We start from the raw sequence: 19,785 nt of genomic DNA, 5'->3' as shown, positions 1-19,785 counted from the left end.
GGGGGGGGGTGCTATGCCACCTGGCCCAACCTTTATCTCCGTGTATGAGTAGGAATTATTCTTTTAAACCAACTAATCATTTGTTTTAAAATACAAGGGGGCGGGGGGTTGGGGCAATGAGTTATTGCTTGCTATCGGACTTGCATTAGTCATGTACTGCATTAACTGATGTCCAATTAATATAAACTGGTGAGGATTCACTGAGAATGCACATTTCAGTGCCTAGCCCGGCACAAGACGTCCAATCCATTTTGACTAAGAAGGCTGTTAACGATTATTCCCTTCCTTTCATGTAGCGCCATCAATGGTTGGCAATGAGTTAAAACAAACTTGACTTTAATCACTTCAACATAAGTCAGTTTTGTTAGTTAAAATAACACAGGGCAAAAGCTATGTACTTATTTTTGCCATTTTTTTTTTTAATCCAGAGCTTGCAAATATAAAGCACCGGTATTATTCAACGCTGAAATGAAAAAAAGAATTTGAGAAATGTGCCCTGGGTATCCTGCGAAGAAAGCAATATCAATTTTAAAGTAGTTAAGACTCCAATGTCTACAAACATGCTGTCTCTCTTTCATTATTAATCAGGAACCCTGGTATGGACCGATTCTCTGTCAATGGCTTAAAATGTTTGCAAAAAACTAATTACTCAGACATCAGCAGAGCTCATGATTCACTGCTGCGCTGAACCGATGAGGTGTTAACGTGCGAAAAGGTTCTGTTATATCTTGACTCCAGATGTTTTGTGGGCCTTCAAATTTTGTTACACCTTCTATGCTGTCACGCTGCATGCAATTAAGTGCCCCAAGAGTTTATGTGTGACATCTGTGTTTCTTTTTCTGCCACAGCCACATATGTGTGAAGCAAGCATGAGCAAAATGGCCCATATACCAATGATCAACATGCATTTACTACAACACAATGGTCCAACTTCTGCATAGTGCTAAAAACATTCAGCCAGCAGGGTGACTAGGTAAGCACCTCCCTACACCCCGATGGGGGTCAATGCAATAAGTGTTCACAGTGTACCAATAAGATTAGCATAATCACACTTTTAATGGTTATATAATTAAGTCTAAGCTGTTTGTCTTATATCGGTATGACATATTTTAAGCCGGACAGGAAGCCACTGAAGATAAAAGACACTACCATAGATGGTCTGATAATAGATTTTCTGTATCTCCTGACCTTAACGACCCCTCTAGCAATCACTTTTTCAAATAGCCACCAACGACAATGCCGAAAAAGTATCTCATTGGTCTGCATTTTGGAAATTCCTGCAAAATGTCGCCCACTGATGCATAAGGGTGCCTTATATAGTGAGCGTCTAGACAAGGAATTGCAATTATGGGTTGGCCGTTGGAGCTCAAAATATTACCAAGATAATGTTGACATTATAGGTACAATATAGATAACGTTTTGATAATTTTTTATTAGCTGGTGATATCTTTAGCCAAAAACCATATAATCATGTAACACATATTTTGTTCCCAGGTTCTATGTGGTATTTCCTAGTTTGTTTCGTCGCATTCACATTAGACATGTGCCGATTACCAGTTTCAAGGTACACCGTGGTATGAAAACGCCAATGTTTCAAAACTGCAAAGTTTTTTTCGTCATACCGTCCCTAAAGCATTAGTTATTTTTTATGTCCCAAATCCCTCGCTTGCAGCTGCAAGGCTCAACCCTCCCCCTCCGGTTGTTGCTCAGTGTCAGTGAGTCAGCTGTGCTACATGGCTGGAGGCTGGAGGAGGTGAAACTCATATACTTTTTCCCCCATTGGAGAAAGCAAAATCGCTGATATGGGAATACTTTGGCTACAGAAAAGTTAGATGGCTGCGGCTTAGCGGAGGAGGGGCAACCGACATGTAAAACGTGTTTGCGGAGGTGTTTAGTGTTTCTAGCAGTAGTAATACGTGTTGCTTTCTATGGAAAATAATTTTTTCGTTCTGATGGTAATAATGTTGAGCTGTGGCGGTATGTTGAGGCTCACCTAAAGGACTGCATTTATTTTAATTTTATTTAGAATATTTCAGTTATTTTTTTAACTTATTTTAACTTAACATTATACTTATGTTCCAATTTGCTAATGTTTTGAAAAATAAAAATCCTGTTCAACAAATCAGCATGTTACTTACAGAGCTACGGGATTACAAATGTTGCTGTTCATACAGCAGTTATTGACATACGATGGTAAGTTTTAATAACTTCATCCTGAAAACATAGCCAACACTATTGATTGCATGGGTGAATGTTTTTTTATTGGGATGCTAGGACGGGCTCATTGACTCGCGCTAGCTTAGCCACTTGGGAGCCTTGAAACTAATAAATAACTAACCAACTGCACGGAATTTGTTGAAATCAACTCCACCGACTAATTTAACCCCCACTAACTCGAAGATTAAGCTTAATGTAAAAAAATTCTGAACCTTCGCTTCAAGTCTCAACTTTTGAATAGCTGTCGACTGTCGTGACCACTGTCCCTCAAAGGGTTAAAAATGTAAATGTCCCCATTTATAACTATTTACAATCTATTGGGGGCTACACTGGAAGCATGATTACAACTACATAACTTGTTACATTATACAAATACAGTGAGAGAGACTGTTGGAGTTATCTGTTGGTCAAGGGCGTAGGTTTGGTCTCAACATTGGTAGGGACGATACATTTTCTGCTGGGGACAGGACATTAGTAAGACTAAACAGATTATTGAACGGGTCGCAGGGCTACATTTCTCACGAATATGAACCTGATGAATTGATAGGCTAAATGATCAATGCAAAATAAATCTGTATTGACTTATACTAACTTACATGTCTATTGGTTCAGGTGTTCAACGTTCGATTCAAACCTTTGTTTTAAAAAACTACGAAACAAACATTTTGAATTGCATTACCGTAATGAACATAATGCAAAATATGATCTAAATGAGGGACGGCTAGCATGACTTTGTTTTTCCTTGTAGAAGCTGGCTTGACCACAGTAGTTTTGCAGGTTAGCAAGTTCACACGGTTTAATGTTATGCTAACTCTGATGCAGGTTGGACTTTCAGTAGCACAATTAGTGGTGTTTCTCCCACCTCCATACAACATTGACGTCTTTTTACATTATTTATCGTAACTGCTGCTGCTGGCCGAAAAAAAACCTTCTAATCTCCCTCCTCTTCGGAGGAGGCGGCATTTTGTCGATATTTATCTGTAAGGGCTGTGCGAGTGTGTCACTGTGTGGCAGGGGGCAGGGTCAAGTCATCGGTCAATCAAACGTGCGTTTGAGAGGGGAAAAATGGACCGGCACATTCCGTTAATAATGGTAGGGTCAATTCTATCCTACAACAAAAGGGAAGACATTCTAAATTACCTATATAACTGAACTCATTATATAATGCAAATAGGGTTGCTTAAAAGTTGGTGGTGACAATTTGAGCATCATGAAAAGTTGGTAGTGTCATGTCCAGTGTTGTTAATAACGGCGTTAGAATATAACGGCGTTACAAATGGCGTTGTTATTTTTTTCAGTAGTGAGTAATCTAATTAATTACTTTTCTCATCTTGGCAATGCTGTTGTCGTTACAGTTACTGAGGCGGGAAAGGCGTGCGTTACTATGCGTTATTATGTTGGTTGAATGACGCAATAAAAGAGAGAGACGGACTCACGGAGACGAGAGAGCAGAACAGGAGTGGGGAGGAGGCAAGGGAGTTGTGACGGCAGTGCGAACACGATGCTAGGGCTCCAATAATACCTGACTGTAGCCGACAGCCTACAAACTACGCCCACATGATGCTACGGTAGATATCACATAATATAGAACTAGATGCAAATGACAGACGCGGCGGCATTAGCAACATGTATAAAGAACTAGATGCGTTAGTAAACAGCTGCCATCTTAAAGCAGTAGACCTCTCAGGAAGGCTCTATTGGAGAGAAACTTCCAAGCGAGCCTAAGTTTTTTTATCTAAAATGTCCCTAAATCGGCAAAATCTTGACTTACAGCTATCTTTAAATGATGAGACAGTTTTAAAACTTACACATGTCGAAAGTAGACAGAGGGGAACTAATACAATAATAATAATAATAATAATGCATGGTCTATCACAGTGCACTACGTTTCATCACCAATGACAATTTCTACACTCATCATTGTACCCTTCATCAAAACGTTGGTTGGTCCTCACTACAGTCAAGAAGAAATATCCATATCATGTTATTCATCTATAAGGCTTTACTGTGCAAACTTCCGAATTACCTCACATCTCTTCTGTCATTCAAATCCAGTAACTACAAAACACGATCATCCAACTACTTAACCCTAAACATTCCATCCACTCGCACAAATGTTGACAGAACTGGCTTTAGCTACTATGTTCCTCTTAAATGGAACGAATTGCAAACCACTCTTAAACTACAGTCAATCATTCATCTTGGTGATTTTAAATCTCTTTTGTCTGATGTTTTTACTGATTATTGTAACTGTTTCCGTTAGTGTATTTTGTGTTGTTTGATATTTGTGAATGTATCTTTGTGCTCAGGCCTCTCTTGTAAAAGAGATATTAATCTCAATGAGACTGCCTGATAAAATAAAGATAAAATAAAAATTAAAAATAACTGGAGCAATTTTAACAACTTTAACGGTTGATTCACAGCATTAAATGACTTCCACACATAGCAAAGGTTACTATCTAGTTATCGCAATATCCGTAATACCCCTGTGTCTAGTTAAGTTTAGGGTAAAGTATTAGGCTAGGGCCAATTGTCCCAAAAACCCCTTAAACTTTAACATTGTGTGACCTGTTTTTTTTTTTTTTTTGTTTTTTTTTTTTTTTGAGAAAAACATGAAAATTATCACCAGTTACTTGGCCAAGTAAATAATTACTCTTACATTCAGGTAACTAAGTTACTAACGCAATTACTTTTTGGGAGAAGTAATTTGTAACTGTAATTAATTACTTTTTAAAAGTAAGATAAACAACACTGGTCATGTCCCTACCTTCACTATGCAAACCTACGCTCTTGCTGTTGGTGTTGCCCTTAAAACCAGCTTCTCATGGACTCTTGCTAAATGAATTGCCAACCCGTTGTTGCACACTGTGTGATAAAAGCGTGGTACCTCTACGTGCAGCAGAAAACACATCAATTGAATAAAAACGTCATCAACTTAATAAAGACAAGAGGGTCTTCACTCCCGATAAACTACACATTGAAGGAATGCAACGGCACAATAGCGACCCCCAAGTGCCATTGCCATCACTACTAATTTCCCATTCCTCCCCATCTACCCCTTTCTTTCTCACTGACCTTGGCGGGCCGACTGGCTTCCAGTAGCGGCAAAACAGGTGCAGTCCATCGGCGTTGACGATGTGCTCCAGGTCTGTATAAGGAACTCCTTGCGGGCTCCGTCTCGGAGCAGCCCCCGGCTCGGGCATGGAGGACGGCTCTGACAAGGAGACACGGAGCGACCACAGTAAAACATCGCGGCCGTACATGAAGCAGCCGAGGCCGGCCACAAGAAAGCAGGTCGCGGCGGTCACGGCGTTCATTGCCCACAGATGTCGGAATGCAACTTGTGGGTGCTGATAAAAAGACGTGTTGTCATCACGTGAAATGGAGGCTCGGCGCTAGCCTTGATCTAATCCCATACACGCACGCAAGCACGCGCACCACATACTGCTGTTACGTCAGAAGACCATATGTGCTCTTTTCCCTCCTGGTTCCCACTGCATGAAGGAAGGAAGGAGTACACACAACTTCAATGACAAACTCATTGTACGTTTTATACTATATGTATGTCTTAATTCTATTTATGTGTTATGTTATGTAAAGCGTCTTTGAGTGTCCAAAAAAGCGCTATACAAGTTTGATGTATTATTATTATTATTTATAAATGCAATATAAATGTCGTGTATTAGATTAAATTCGACAAGATTAAATTAGAAAATACCGAGATACACACCGTTAATTGATCTAAAACGCAATTTAAACGAACCATTTGTGAGAAATGCACTTTAATTTTTAAAGGCTAAATATGTCTATCACTAGAGAAAAAAAAAACTTGTTACGAATCTCAAATGAATCATGACAAAATCAAAAACAAGACAATGATATAACACTCAAGTGACTTGAAGTTCCGCTCTGAGAGCCCTAATTTGGCCAACTTTCAAAATTGTCCGATATGCATGTGTGATACATCATTGGAAAGCTTAAAAATCTCAATTTTCTGGGGGAATAAAATTTCGAACGGGAGGGCATTTAAAAAAAAAAAAAAAAAATTAAACAGCGAAACCCTATCTGGAGGTGAGAGCATGAAAGAGCACAATTAAAGACGCCGTGACTTTAACGAGATATTATCGCGTACTTACCTTGTTTTGATCCAAAAACTCCATATACCATGTATCACCGAGTGTCAAGACACAGCTGTGAATGGCCACAGCTGGATTTTTGGGGGATTTTATGGGTGAAACATGGTAATATAACAAGGGTCGTGATGCAGAAATCGCAGAGATTTTCTTTTTCATATATTTACCCGTTCAAACCGTTTTTTCCCCCATTTTTCTTTGTTTGGATCGATTATTTATCATCTAACATATTGGAGTAAATGCGACAGTAACAAAAAAAATACAATTAAGGGATAATTATGAGGTGGATATCCGTGACTTTTTTACAGACACCATTTTTTTCATTGTGACGTCATTTGTTTAAAAGTGTAAAATATGCGAGTGAATAATTTTTTAAAGTCGTTTTTTTTTTAAACAAAATATGAGACATAAATTCATGTTTCTAAGCTAAAAATGACACACATTTTGAGTAATAAATATAATGTATTACCTTTGTTCTATGGCTGGGTTGAAACAAAAGTAGTTGTGCGACGTCTAAACGGGGGTTTCCAGGGTAAAACGGACAAATTAAAAATAGTTTGGGGACTTAATGCGCCATGAATCTGCATTTTCAGCATACAGACATATTGTTCTATCAAACAACAGTTGTTTTGGCTTAAACTACAGCAGTTTCTTATGAAGAGGAGTGCAAGAGCAGAAACATTTTCAGTCTTGTCTGTGTTTTCCGCCATATGCATTGGAAATGCGTTTGATCAATCGAGCAGTGACGTGCGGTCAGGGGAGGCAGGGGAGGCAGAGCCTCACCTGTCATCATGACAAAAAAATAATTATAGCATCAAATTTATATTAATATTTGTACATTGCTCTTTATGTATGACTCATTTCAAACATTTTTTATAGTCAAAATCGCTGAATTTGCCTATTTCCTGTTCAAATAAAGAAATGAAATGAGAGGTGCGGCAGCAACATGTAAAGCCTCACCTCTGAATGCGCAATCCATAACAAACTGGGTTGATACATGGATTTGGATCGTGCTGGTTGCCGTACATCTGCATGTCGCCATTATAATGTTTGCAGATACGTTTATTTGACCTGATTTTCCACAGTCTGGCTAATGTCTTTAACCCTTAAAGTTTCATGTTTGTTAGCGACATATTTAGTTTTGCTGATGGGAAATAAAACCGCAGTGAAAAGGCACAGGTTGCGGCAGTGAAAAGGCACAGGTTGCGGCAGATAGTACTCTGCCGCACCGAAAGGGGGCGTACGTGAAACTGGACTTTCCGTCAAAAGTGGACGCGATTAACACAACACCGGAGCTAAAAGGTTTGCTTCAAACTATGGGACAGAAGATAACTCGCACTTTTCAAAGGACTGGTACACCCGAAAAGACTGGCTACGTGGCTGTCCTTCGAAAAATCGCCTTTGCTGCTATCCCTGTCTTTTCTTCTCAACTTGTGCCAATGTCTGGACTAACACGAAATATTGTGACATTAAAAAAACTACCACGAAGCAGCCTCAGCAAACATGAGAGCTCGACCACTCACATTCAAAGCCTGATTGCTTTAAAAACTTTTGGAAGCTCAAGGATCGATTTGGCTTTGACGAACAGCGGAAGCTCAACGGAAGCATCCACAATGCTAAGGTAAAGGAAAACCGAAAGACTTTGAAAGACCTCATTAATGCAACCTGCATCCTAGCTAAACAGGAGTTAACATTTCGTGTTAACGATGAGCGTGTAAGCTCTTCTAAACGTGGCATATATGTAGAACGATTTACATGGTTTTGCTGAGAAAGATGAAAGGTTTAGCTAGACATTTGGACACATCCACTGTGCTTTCTGGCTCGTCAAATAGAACACAGAACGATCTAATTGAAGCAATCCTCTCCATTGAGGCAGAGAGATTTTTTTAAAGTAAAGGAAAATACGGAGGACTTTTACAAAAAGGGCGTAGGTTTGCATAGGGACGGTAGGTACATAACACTACCAACTTTTCAGGATGCTAAAATTGTTCCCACCAACTTTTAAGCAACATTACCTTTTTTGCATGATATAATGTTCAGTTATATAGAGAATTTAGATCTTTCAATAGTTCCATATGCTGTAAGGATAGAATTGACCCTACCATTATTGAGTGAATTATTTTCATTATGTTTATGTTTGCTAATAAAAACCAGACATTTATTCAGGAAGTTTTCAAAATGTTTTTGTATTTTTTGAAAACAAAGGTTTGAATCGAACAGTGTATTATCTGAACCAATGCACGTTAAAGTTATTATCAGTAGATAAGGATTTATTTTGCATTGATCATTTTGCCTATTAATTAATTAGGCTCATATACATGAGAAATGTGGCCCTTTGCCCCCTTCATCCAATCTCTTTGGTCTTATTAATGTCCCGTCCCCAGCAAAAAGTGTACCTACATGCAGGTTATGCTGTTATATCGTCCCTACGAATGTTGAGACCAAACCTAAGCCCTTCCAAAGTAACGGCGGTTTTTGTGGTGAAGGACAGGCGCAAGACCACAAACAGTTTTTATTTCAATCTTATTTAAAAAAAAAAAAAACGAGCTTAGACTAAGAAAAATACAATAGAATATTTAAAAACTAAATTTTGGCCTTAACTAAAATATTCTTTGTTTTTCTTTTCACACTTTTTGTTTAGCAATCTGTAATAAATTGATTAAAGTATCAGAATTAAAAATTTTAAAAACAATATTTCACTAAAGGTCAGAATTGAATTCGGTGGTTTTGTACACCACTCTTTACTCTCATTTATGTATCATGAATTATAGAATTGCGACGGCCAACACATTGAGGGTGTAGAGCAAATGCATGTTATTTTCTTATTATCGTATCGATAATATGTACCGTGTGTGCGTGTTTTGTGAAGAATGCTGATGAGATATGAAATAACCAGTAGCCAATTGAATAAGCTACCCTTTTTGGTTTATATATTTGGAAAGTGCCTCACCAACTATGAACCTCACCGCACGTCACTGCAATCAAGACAATTGAAAACAAGGAAAAAATTGACAAAAGACGTCAAAGTTGCACGACTTCTCCTCGACAAGTGATCTACTTTTGAGTTTTCCTTCATTACTTTCCATGTATGGTAAACTGCCAGGGCATAGGTTTGGTCTCAACATTGGTAGGGACGCTATTACAGCATAACCTGCATGTACAATTTTTGCTTTGTGCTTATAAAACCAAACAGATTAGGTGAACGGTGGACAGGGCTACATTTTCCACGAATATGCTGATGTGTTTCCTACGTAAGAATGAAAAAAGTTAAAAGTATTATTTCAATGGGAGAAAGTCATTTTTCAAAATAGGGGAATTCCCCCTTGCTTCATATAATGGAAATTTACAGTGGTGTTTTTGCTGGCTACGGGGGAGATACTACTTAACCTATACATGGAACTACATGTTAGCCTACATTGTCCTTCACCACCAGAGTAATACGTTGCTTCACTTGGCTCTCTCTTTCATCTTCTTTTCCCTTATTTTCATCACTAATTTGCATAAGTGGGTTGAAATATTATGGGGAAAAAATGTTTTTATTTTGATTATGATTAATTTATGATTATCTGAAAATAATCTCCGCATAAACTGCAAATAAAAATATTGTTAAATAAACAATGTAGAAAATACTGGACTGTCTCAGAAAATTAGAATACACAATATTCTAATTTTCTGAGACAGTCCTGTATATTGTTCTATGTAAAGGACGTCAGCCAAGGTCGGCCCCCCACATTTTTACCACGCCAAATCTGGTCCCCTTTGCAAAAAGTTTGGACACCCCTGCTTTAAATGGTGGATTAATGTACAGGACTGTCTCAGAAAATTAGAATATTGTGTATTCTAATTTTCTGAGACAGTCCAGTAAATGAATTCATTTTAATGAAAGACAATGCACGAATAGGTATTTGTTTTCAGAAGTGTGAAGTCACAACATGCTTCTTTCCTTCTAAACCAGGCCGTTTACAAGAAGAAAAGAAGCAGCATGTGTTTTTTTGGGCTGTCAACACTTTCCTTTGAAACCCCAAACTGTGTCCTGGGAACTCTCCCACCAAGCAGCGTCTTGCTGGTTCTATAGTTTCCAGCAGAGTTTACTACATTTCTCACAGTTCAATTAATGATAACAGTACAAAACACACTGCAAATTTATGATTAGAAACATAAGTCTGTCAATCTTACTTTCAGCTAGCTATTTTTCTTATTTCAAGAAATCGGAATAAATTTTACTTGAAGCACTGGCAGATAATTTCACTTATTTCTAATAGATTTACACTGATAACAAGGGAATATCATTCGTTTTAAGGTGTATTTTTGCAGTGTACTCGAGCTTTGCAGGTTAATAAGTTAACACAGTTTAATGCTATGCTAACTCTGAGGCAGGTCGGAATGTCAGTAGCAAAATTAGTGGGTGTGTTCGCCACCGTCCATAATATTAACGAAAAAAAAAGGATTAGTGTCGGCTATACTATCCCATATTTATTTAGTATTGGATTGATACCCAAAATATACAGTATTGTACAACACTATCTCCCAGCTTGCCATGTGCAGGAGGCAGTTTACACTCTGATTTGGATTCCAATCAATCCCAGTAAAAGAGATACAGATTAAGTGATTTTAATTCACCATACTAGCCCAAACAGCACAAAAGAATGAAATCTGGACTGTCGGACTGTAAACATGAACAAAGAAAACATTTTATAATTGTTAAAGATTGTGTTTGCACATAACATTAATGTCAACTGATGTACTGCGTAGCAAATGTGATTGTTTGGAACAGGCAGTAAGACTACACACTTTACAATGCATATGTGCTGGTATAGCTTCTTCTGTTTTTGTCAGCAACAGAGTCAAAATGGGTGCATGCTATAGCCCCCCCACCACCACCACACACACACGCACACACACGCACACACACACACACACACACACTCACACACACACAAATTCAGCCCAAAAAGAGGAAGCGTCCGAGACAGAGTGTTAAAAAGGAGAGCAAAGGGTTGTCAAACCTGTTTTAATCTAGAGCAATATTTATCATGTCATAGTTCTATTCGGTTATAGTAAACCACAAAAACATACATAAATAAAAAATAAAAGCCAACCACTAAAAAAAAACCAATTCACATTGTTGCAACCCTTGTTGGATTTGATCTCATGAGTTGGCTTTGAGTAACATTTAAAATGAAACATCAACAGATAAAACATAGGAAAAAAACTGCTGATAGAAACAATAAGTAAAACTGTTATCATACTATAAAAGTGCTTTGGAATTCATCATTGCCTTGACACCCTTTGAGTAAACTATCAAGAGGGTATTTAAATGCTACTCAAAGTTGCTTTCAGACTAACCGCCTTTTTTTTTTTTTTTTTTTTTTTTTTTTTTTTTAAGTTGCGTTATTAATTCATATTTTTCTACTAATGCGGTTTTGAGGCTCTTTTAAAGTAGACATTCTGCCTAACCCTAACCGATTTTCGTGTTTCTAATACTTCTCCTATTTTATAACGTAATTTCCCCGGCATTAAATGATAACATTTTAATGACAGGTAACTACTTTTGGACTAAACTCATGTAAATTTGTGCCACAATGGTCGGATATAGCCCACTGGCCTTGAGTTTTACATCTGGAGACGAGTACGATTATGGTCACACGACGGGCTGAAGAGACCAAATTCTGGGTTTTTGCATCTCTCGGCTTAAATGAGATACTTTTTTGACAGTCTAAATGGGCCAATGCACACGGAAGCGGATATTTTCAAATCCAACCTAGGCCACTTTCATATGTGGATATAAATCTGATATGGGCCATATTTTTCGCAAAGAGGCTGCGGTCTAAACTCTTCACTGTCCCCAAATCAGAGTTCACGCTGCTGTTCATGACGTTAATTTGTATTCCTTACCAACAGGTGAAATGGCAGAGGCGGGGTAAAGTAATAGGAAATCACAACAAACATGGAGAATGGTCAAATGCGCGCAGTGGCAGGAGAGCGAAGTGCAACAACTAATAAGTATTTGGGAGGAAAAGGCAATTTGAGGTCTAACATCGCATCCGGTCAGTGATTGATTATCATGTTTCCGCTGCTTCCTTGTGACCAATTTTTCTACATCTGTACATGCGAGTCATTTTACTTAGCGCATTGTTGTGAATCTTGTGATGTGTTTCCACGCATAAGCAGTGTTGTTAATAACGGCGTTAAAATATAACGGCGTTATAAACAGCGTTATTTTCTTCAGTAGTGAGTAATCTAATTAATTACTTTTCTCATCTTGGCAACGCCGTTACCGTTACTGAGGCGGGAAAGGCGTGCGTTACTATGCGTTACGATGTTGGTTGACTGACGTGAGAAAAGTCTGAAAAAGACGGACTCACGGAGACGAGAGAGCAGAGCAGGATTGGGGAGGAGGCAAGGAAGTGTGACGCCGTTGCAAACGCGATGCTACTATGCTAGGTGGCTCCAATAATACCTGACTGTAGCCAATAGCCTATGCCCACATGATGCTTCGGTAGATATCACATATATACAGAACTAGATGCAAATGACAGCCATGGTGGCATTAGCAACATGTATAATAAAGAACTAGATGCATTAGTAAACAGCCGCCAATTTAAAGCAGTAGACTTTTCAGGGAGGCTGTTGTAGAGAACCTTCCTAGCGAACATAAGTAACTTTTTATCTAAAATGCTCCTAAATCGGCAAAACTTAATTTAAATCTATCTTTAAAAAATGAAACAGTTTTAAAACTTACACATGTCGAAAATAGAAGGGAACTAATGCGATAACGGGAGCAATTTTAACAACTTTAACGGTTGATTCACAACATTAAATGACTTCCACACGTAGCAAAAGTTACTATATAGTTATCGCAATATCCACAATAACCCTGTGTCTAGTTAAGTTTAGGGTTAAGAATTGGGCGAGGGCCTATTGTCCCCAAAACCCTTTAAACTTCACATTGTGTGACCTGTTTTTTTTTGTTTGTTTTGTTTTTTGAGAAAAAAAAAATGAAAATTATCACCAGTTACTTTGCCAAGTAACTAATTACTCTTACATTCAGGTAACTGAGTTACTAACGCAATTACTTTTTGGGAGAAGTAATTTGTAACTGTAAATAATTACTTTTTAAAAGTAAGATTAACAACACTGCGCATAAGAGACACTTTTCAGGATACTATTAGGCTTGCCACCCGTCCCTTGAAATACTGAATCGTTCTGTAATTGGGAATTAAAAGTTGCGTTCCGTAATGAACCAATACGGAACGTTGTTTATTCCGTATTTCACAATTGTCCCATGGGGCGACCCCGCACGACCCGTGGCTCTGGCGGCGGGGAGTGGCGGGCGGCGGTACGCCGAGCCCATGCACGACTGTCACACACAAACACACACCTGCGCTCATGAGTGACCACTGAGCCAACAATAATGGACAAAAAGGGCAGGAGATATTAAAGACAGCAAGATAGTTATCTTCCTGCCCGCTGCTGTCTGCCCTGCACCGCGCTCCACTTCCGGGTTCGTTGCCTAGTTATCTCGCTCGCTCTGCTCAGTTCACCGCCGCGCGTTTTCAAAACAAAGATGTCTTCTCAACAGCAGAAGTTCAGGACACGCCACCCCATCCTCAAAGGGGAAACGGCTCCAAAAAAAAAGATTGGAGTGGAAAGAGGGTAACCCGTGGCTCGATAGAGTCACTGATGATGATTATGAAGCGAACTGCAAGGCAGGCAGGAAAGTTTTTGATGTGTCTCACAGAGATGTAAAACAGCATGCTGCAGGGGACCTCCACAAACGGAATATAAAATCCCAGAAGAGCCTTCGTCACAATTCTTTGTACCTGAAACATCCCCTGAGCTTGATTTGGTATGTTATTATGCTCTTGTACAGTGCCTTGCAAAAGTATTCGGCCCCCTTGAATCTTGCAACCTTTCGCCACATTTCAGGCTTCAAACATAAAGATATGAAATTTAATTTTTTTGTCAAGAATCAACAACAAGTGGGACACAATCGTGAAGTGGAACAACATTTATTGGATAATTTAAACTTTTTTAACAAATAAAAAACTGAAAAGTGGGGCGTGCAATATTATTCGGCCCCTTTACTTTCAGTGCAGCAAACTCACTCCAGAAGTTCAGTGAGGATCTCTGAATGATCCAATGTTGTCCTAAATGACCGATGATGATAAATAGAATCCAAATGTGTGTAATCACGTCTCCGTATAAATGCACCTGCTCTGTGATAGTCTCAGGGTTCTTTTTAAAGTGCAGAGAGCATTATGAAAACCAAGGAACACACCAGGCAGGTCCGAGATACTGTTGTTGAGAAGTTTAAAGCCGGATTTGGATACAAAAAGATTTCCCAAGCTTTAAACATCTCATTGGAGCACTGTGCAAGCCATCATATTGAAATGGAAGGAGCATCAGACCACTACAAATCTACCAAGACCCGGCCGTCCTTCCAAACTTTCTTCTCAAACAAGGAGAAAACTGATCAGAGATGCAGCCAAGAGGCCCATGATCACTCTGGATGAACTGCAGAGATCTACAGCTGAGGTGGGAGAGTCTGTCCATAGGACAACAATCAGTCGTACACTGCACAAATCTGGCCTTTATGGAAGAGTGGCAAGAAGAAAGCCATTTCTCAAAGATATCCATAAAAAGTCTCGTTTAAAGTTTGCCACAAGCCACCTAGGAGACACACCAAACTTGTGGAAGAAGGTGCTCTGGTCAGATGAAACCAAAATTGAACTTTTTGGCCACAATGCAAAATGACATGTTGGCGTAAAAGCAACACAGCTCATCACCCTGAACACACCATCCCCACTGTCAAACATGGTGGTGGCAGCATCATGGTTTGGGCCTGCTTTTCTTCAGCAGGGACAGGGAAGATGGTTAAAATTGACGGGAAGATGGATGCAGCCAAATACAGGAACATTCTGGAAGAAAACCTGTTGGTATCTGCACAAGACCTGAGACTGGGACGGAGATTTATCTTCCAACAGGACAATGATCCAAAACATAAAGCCAAATCTACAATGGAATGGTTCAAAAATAAACGTATCCAGGTGTTAGAATGGCCAAGTCAAAGTCCAGACCTGAATCCAATCGAGAATCTGTGGAAAGAGCTGAAGACTGCTGTTCACAAACACTCTCCATCCAACCTCACTGAGCTCGAGCTGTTTTGCAAGGAAGAATGGGCAAGAATGTCAGTCTCTCGATGTGCAAAACTGATAGAAACATACCCCAAGCGACTTGCAGCTGTAATTGGAGCAAAAGGTGGCGCTACAAAGTATTAACGCAAGGGGGCCGAATAATATTGCACGCCCCACTTTTCAGTTTTTTATTTGTTAAAAAAGTTTAAATTATCCAATAAATTTTGTTCCACTTCACGATTGTGTCCCACTTGTTGTTGATTCTTGACAAAAAATTAAAATTTTATATCTTTATGTTTGAAGCCTGAAATGTGGCGAAAGGTTGGAAGGTTCAACGGGGCCGAATACTTTTGCAAGGCACTGTATATGGATAACATATAGGCTATATTTATATGTACCTTAATACATCTTGCATTGATAGGAGCATAGCTAGGCTATTTCAGTTGCCACTATGGTTGATTAGTTTCAGGAATGTTGATTTTTTTTTTTTTTTTTTTTTAACATGCCTTTATTATCAATCAATATGGACTGAATTTATGTACCCATAAAGAACATCTTATTTTGATACGCTAACTAATGCTCCTCATGTGGAATTATTACTAATAGATTAACAGCAAATAAACACTAAATAAATAGTCGTACTTCGAATATATACTATCTATTGATTGATTAATAGTGAATTTGACATCATCCAACTCCTAGCCTCTAAATTACTGCAGCTGAGGTCCACACATGTATACCACACAGTAAAATGTAGCCAGCCAGAGCTACAGTAGTGCTGACTGTGGACACAGGCTCAATCAGAAGATTTTTATGTGATTCCAAAATGGTGAAGAAAATGACTTTGGGAAGAACAAAACAAGAGGCACTGTAAACAAGTCCTGGGTCCAAAGGCAGTGGGTGATGTGCTCAAGATCTTAACGTCACCCATCCCATTCTCCATACAGACCGATGACTCGAATAAATAGAGCAGGAAGATGTTTCCCCTTGCTGTCCAGCACTGTCCAGTCCAGAGTCTGGGCTCACCAGCAATACTTGACTTCACAGAGAATGCAGACGAGTCAGCTGCTGGAATTGTAGGTCTCCTGGAACATTCCCTTAAGAAATTGCCTTGTAAATGGATCACGTGACCGGATTCGGTGCCGACAACGCGATGTTAATTACGATATTCACAGCTTCGTTTTCACTAACCTGCAGAAAAAAACAAAACAATCTGCTGCAAGGAAACCGCCATGCCCAAATAGTGCACAATACAGTGTTCTCATCTAAAAATAGATACATTTCTATGCATTTTAGGAGTTTTGGGGACGCTGCTTTTTTTCGCCCGTAAGGCTTTTGGTGCGAGGGGGGTGTCCCTTATTTCTAGGGTTGTTCCGATCATGTCTTTTTGCTCCCGATCCGATCCCGATCGTTTTAGTTTGAGTATCTGCCGATCCTGATATTTTTCTGATCCGATTGCTTTTTTTTGCTCCCGATTCAATTCCAATCATTCCTGATAATTTTTCCCGATCATATAAATTTTGGCAATGCATTAAGAAAAAAATGAATAAAACTCGGACGAATATATACATTCAACATACAGTACATAAGTACTGTATTTGTTTATTATGACAATAAATCCTCAAGATGGCATTTACATTATTAACATTCTTTCTGTGAGAGGGATACACGGATAGAAAGACTTGTAATTCTTAAAGGATAAATGTGACATTGTATATTGTGACTAAATATTGCCATCTAGTGTATTTGTTGAGCTTTCAGTAAATGATACTGTAGCCATGCCCAAATGCATGATGGGAAGTGCAACCATGGCTGTGCGTAGTGCTATCAATTGATATATCTTCTCTACGTTGGGAAATAACATAGGGTGTTAAGAAAAATTACTACCTTACTTCCCCACATTGCTTACCACGATATTTCTAATCGTAAGGAGAGCGATTGTAAGGCTTTAGCCAATTAAAAAAAGGCTCCAAAGGCTGCCAAAATTCATTCTACTCATTTTACGCTGCCTTTTAGCTCTCTACATAGGTAAAACAGCGCCATTACAGATTGAACGTGACAATGCGTGAGTGGGTCGAGCAGCGCATGCATTAATTGCGTTAAATATTTTAACGTGATACATTTAAAAAAAAATTAATTACCGCCGTTATTGGGATAAATTTGATAACCCTACCTTAAGCCTAAACTAAAGACTCTGTATGAGTGTAACATATTATGTCTGTAACGTTAAATACAATTAGAAAATGATTTAATTAAAATATATATATATATACACATTAAAAAAAGGCATGTCCGATATTTTTTTGCTGATTCCGATACTTTGAAAATGACGTGATCGGACCCGATCGATCGGGACATCTCTACTTATTTCTATTTCTGAAAGATGGCAACCCTGGATACTATAGTAAATGGTAGTCTCAAAGGTCACACAAAAAGATCAAATATTAAATTTTTTTTTTTTAAAGATTTATGCTTTGACTAATTGCCTGCCATGACGGCGCTAGACATCCAATCCATTTTGGCTGGGAGGTCTTTTAGCGATTGTTCACAACCAGAAGGGTATTGGAACTTTCCCCTTGACAGCTGCCATTCCTCCCGGCTCAAATGGATTGGACATCCATCGCACTGAAACATGAGCAGTCAGTCTTCCCAATTTAAATAAATTGGGGAGCTATCCTTGTAAATGGTCTTTCGTTTTAACATAGCCCAATTGAACTAAGTGTAACAGAGTAAAATATACTAGTTATTATATTAAGGAAATGCGTTATTACAGCAAAATTACAAACATATCCAAAACCCACAAGGAAATGTTCAAAGATTATTAGGGAACATGAAAGCCTCCAGTTTTGGTTGTTGTTGTTGTTCAATGTTTGTTTGTTGTTTTTTTTCCCCCCTCAAAACGCAGCCCCATTCACATCCAGTGCATATCTTCATCTGGCTGCATTCCACTGCTACTCAACAATGAGGCGACCAGCGTGGCGGTTAAAAATAGCAGTGTGAAGCTATTCGTACCCAGAACAGTATCGGATTTCGTCTATAGCAGTGCGACACTATGCAAGGGAGTGTATTAATATTTATCGGCGACGTTGTCTAACAAAGTGCCATTAATCACCCACAATGTTATAATAACGTGTATTCACTGGAGTAACGTCAACATGTACTGTCTTTTGTCCACCTGTACCATCTTTTATTGTATATGTCAAGAACAAGCAAGATTCCATTACCGTTAACGTCGTGCCTTGGTGCAAGCTGCACAAATAGGCGGTTAAGTGCACATTGCACGCTGGACGTTTGTTGTCATTCCCGCAAACGTTCTTAGGTACCTCTACACCCCGTGCAAGACATGGCAGGCTGCTCAAACCGCAACGTAAGGTTGCGCACTCACTACCATTGCGGCACAACAAGTGCACTATGACGGTTGACTGTTTTCACGCCTTTATGACATCACCATCTTTCATGATGAATGGAGAGAGTACCTTCTCCACTCGACAATTGATATACTTTGCTGTGCCGTGCGCATGCATGAAAGGCGCAAATGAAGAGTCTGGACAAAGTCAAAGCCCTCCAATTGCAACGAAGATCCAAGTAGTGAGAAGAAGACAAGGATAACCGACCTGCACTGCAACGTCTGCGGTGAAGTGGAATCTTCTTATTTTCGGATCCTCGCTCGTCCTGGTCCGCCTCTTTTGTCCCGCCGCTCCTCTCTCTGCACTCACCAGAGGCACAGTGAAGCCAGAGACTATTTAGGAAGCAACCAAAAGTACTCGCACCCACGCGCACATGCACGCGTAAACAACAACGCGCTCTCTCTCGCGCGCGCTCAGTCACAAATGTTTTGTCGCTCTGTTGGGACATTCCGATCCACAGTACCTATATAGTTCAAATGTAGCAGATCGACATTGAATAAACGTTGATTCTCCATCAAAATCATCAGTATGGTTGACATCGAAATTTTCAACGTCAAGTCAAGTTGAAACAACGTTGTTCTATGGTATGTCAGGCGATGTTTGAGTTAACATTGTTTTATAGTTGATGAACTAATGTTGACAAATAGTTGATTTATGATTGACTGGGAAATATGATTGAAAAGTCATTGAATTATGGAAGAGCGAGCGTTATGGTCGAAAACTAGGGCTGTCAAACGATTAAAATTTTTAATCGAGTTAATTACAGCTTAAAAATTAATTAATCACGATTAATCGCAATTCAAACAATCTCTAAAATATGCCATATTTTTCTGTAAATTATTGTTGGAACGGAAAGATAAGACACAAGACGGACATAAACATTCAACATAC

General features: G+C 39.0%; 1 protein-coding gene across 3 annotated transcripts in view; it reads right to left on the bottom strand.

Annotated features, from left to right (window-relative positions):
• Positions 1 to 19,247, bottom strand: part of mgll (monoglyceride lipase) — a 74,850-nt gene extending 55,603 nt beyond the window's left edge. Inside the window, exons 1-2 of one of the 3 annotated variants that reach the window (XM_057818250.1) lie at positions 19,102 to 19,247; positions 5,293 to 5,431 (exon numbers count right to left, since the gene is read on the bottom strand). In XM_057818250.1, coding sequence (XP_057674233.1) covers positions 5,293 to 5,420 — 128 coding nt within the window. In that variant the 5' untranslated portion in view covers positions 5,421 to 5,431; positions 19,102 to 19,247. Of the gene's footprint in view, positions 1 to 5,292; positions 9,944 to 18,711; positions 19,049 to 19,101 lie in introns of those variants that run through there. The other 2 variants (XM_057818244.1, XM_057818237.1) reach the window with 2 other exon arrangements.
• Positions 19,248 to 19,785: the final 538 nt, after the last annotated feature.

Source organism: Corythoichthys intestinalis, chromosome 2 (assembly GCF_030265065.1).
Source record: "Corythoichthys intestinalis isolate RoL2023-P3 chromosome 2, ASM3026506v1, whole genome shotgun sequence".
Taxonomy (NCBI): Eukaryota; Metazoa; Chordata; class Actinopteri; order Syngnathiformes; family Syngnathidae; genus Corythoichthys; species Corythoichthys intestinalis.
Note: the sequence above shows the minus strand (reverse complement) of the source record. Positions and strands in the feature narration are given on the sequence as shown.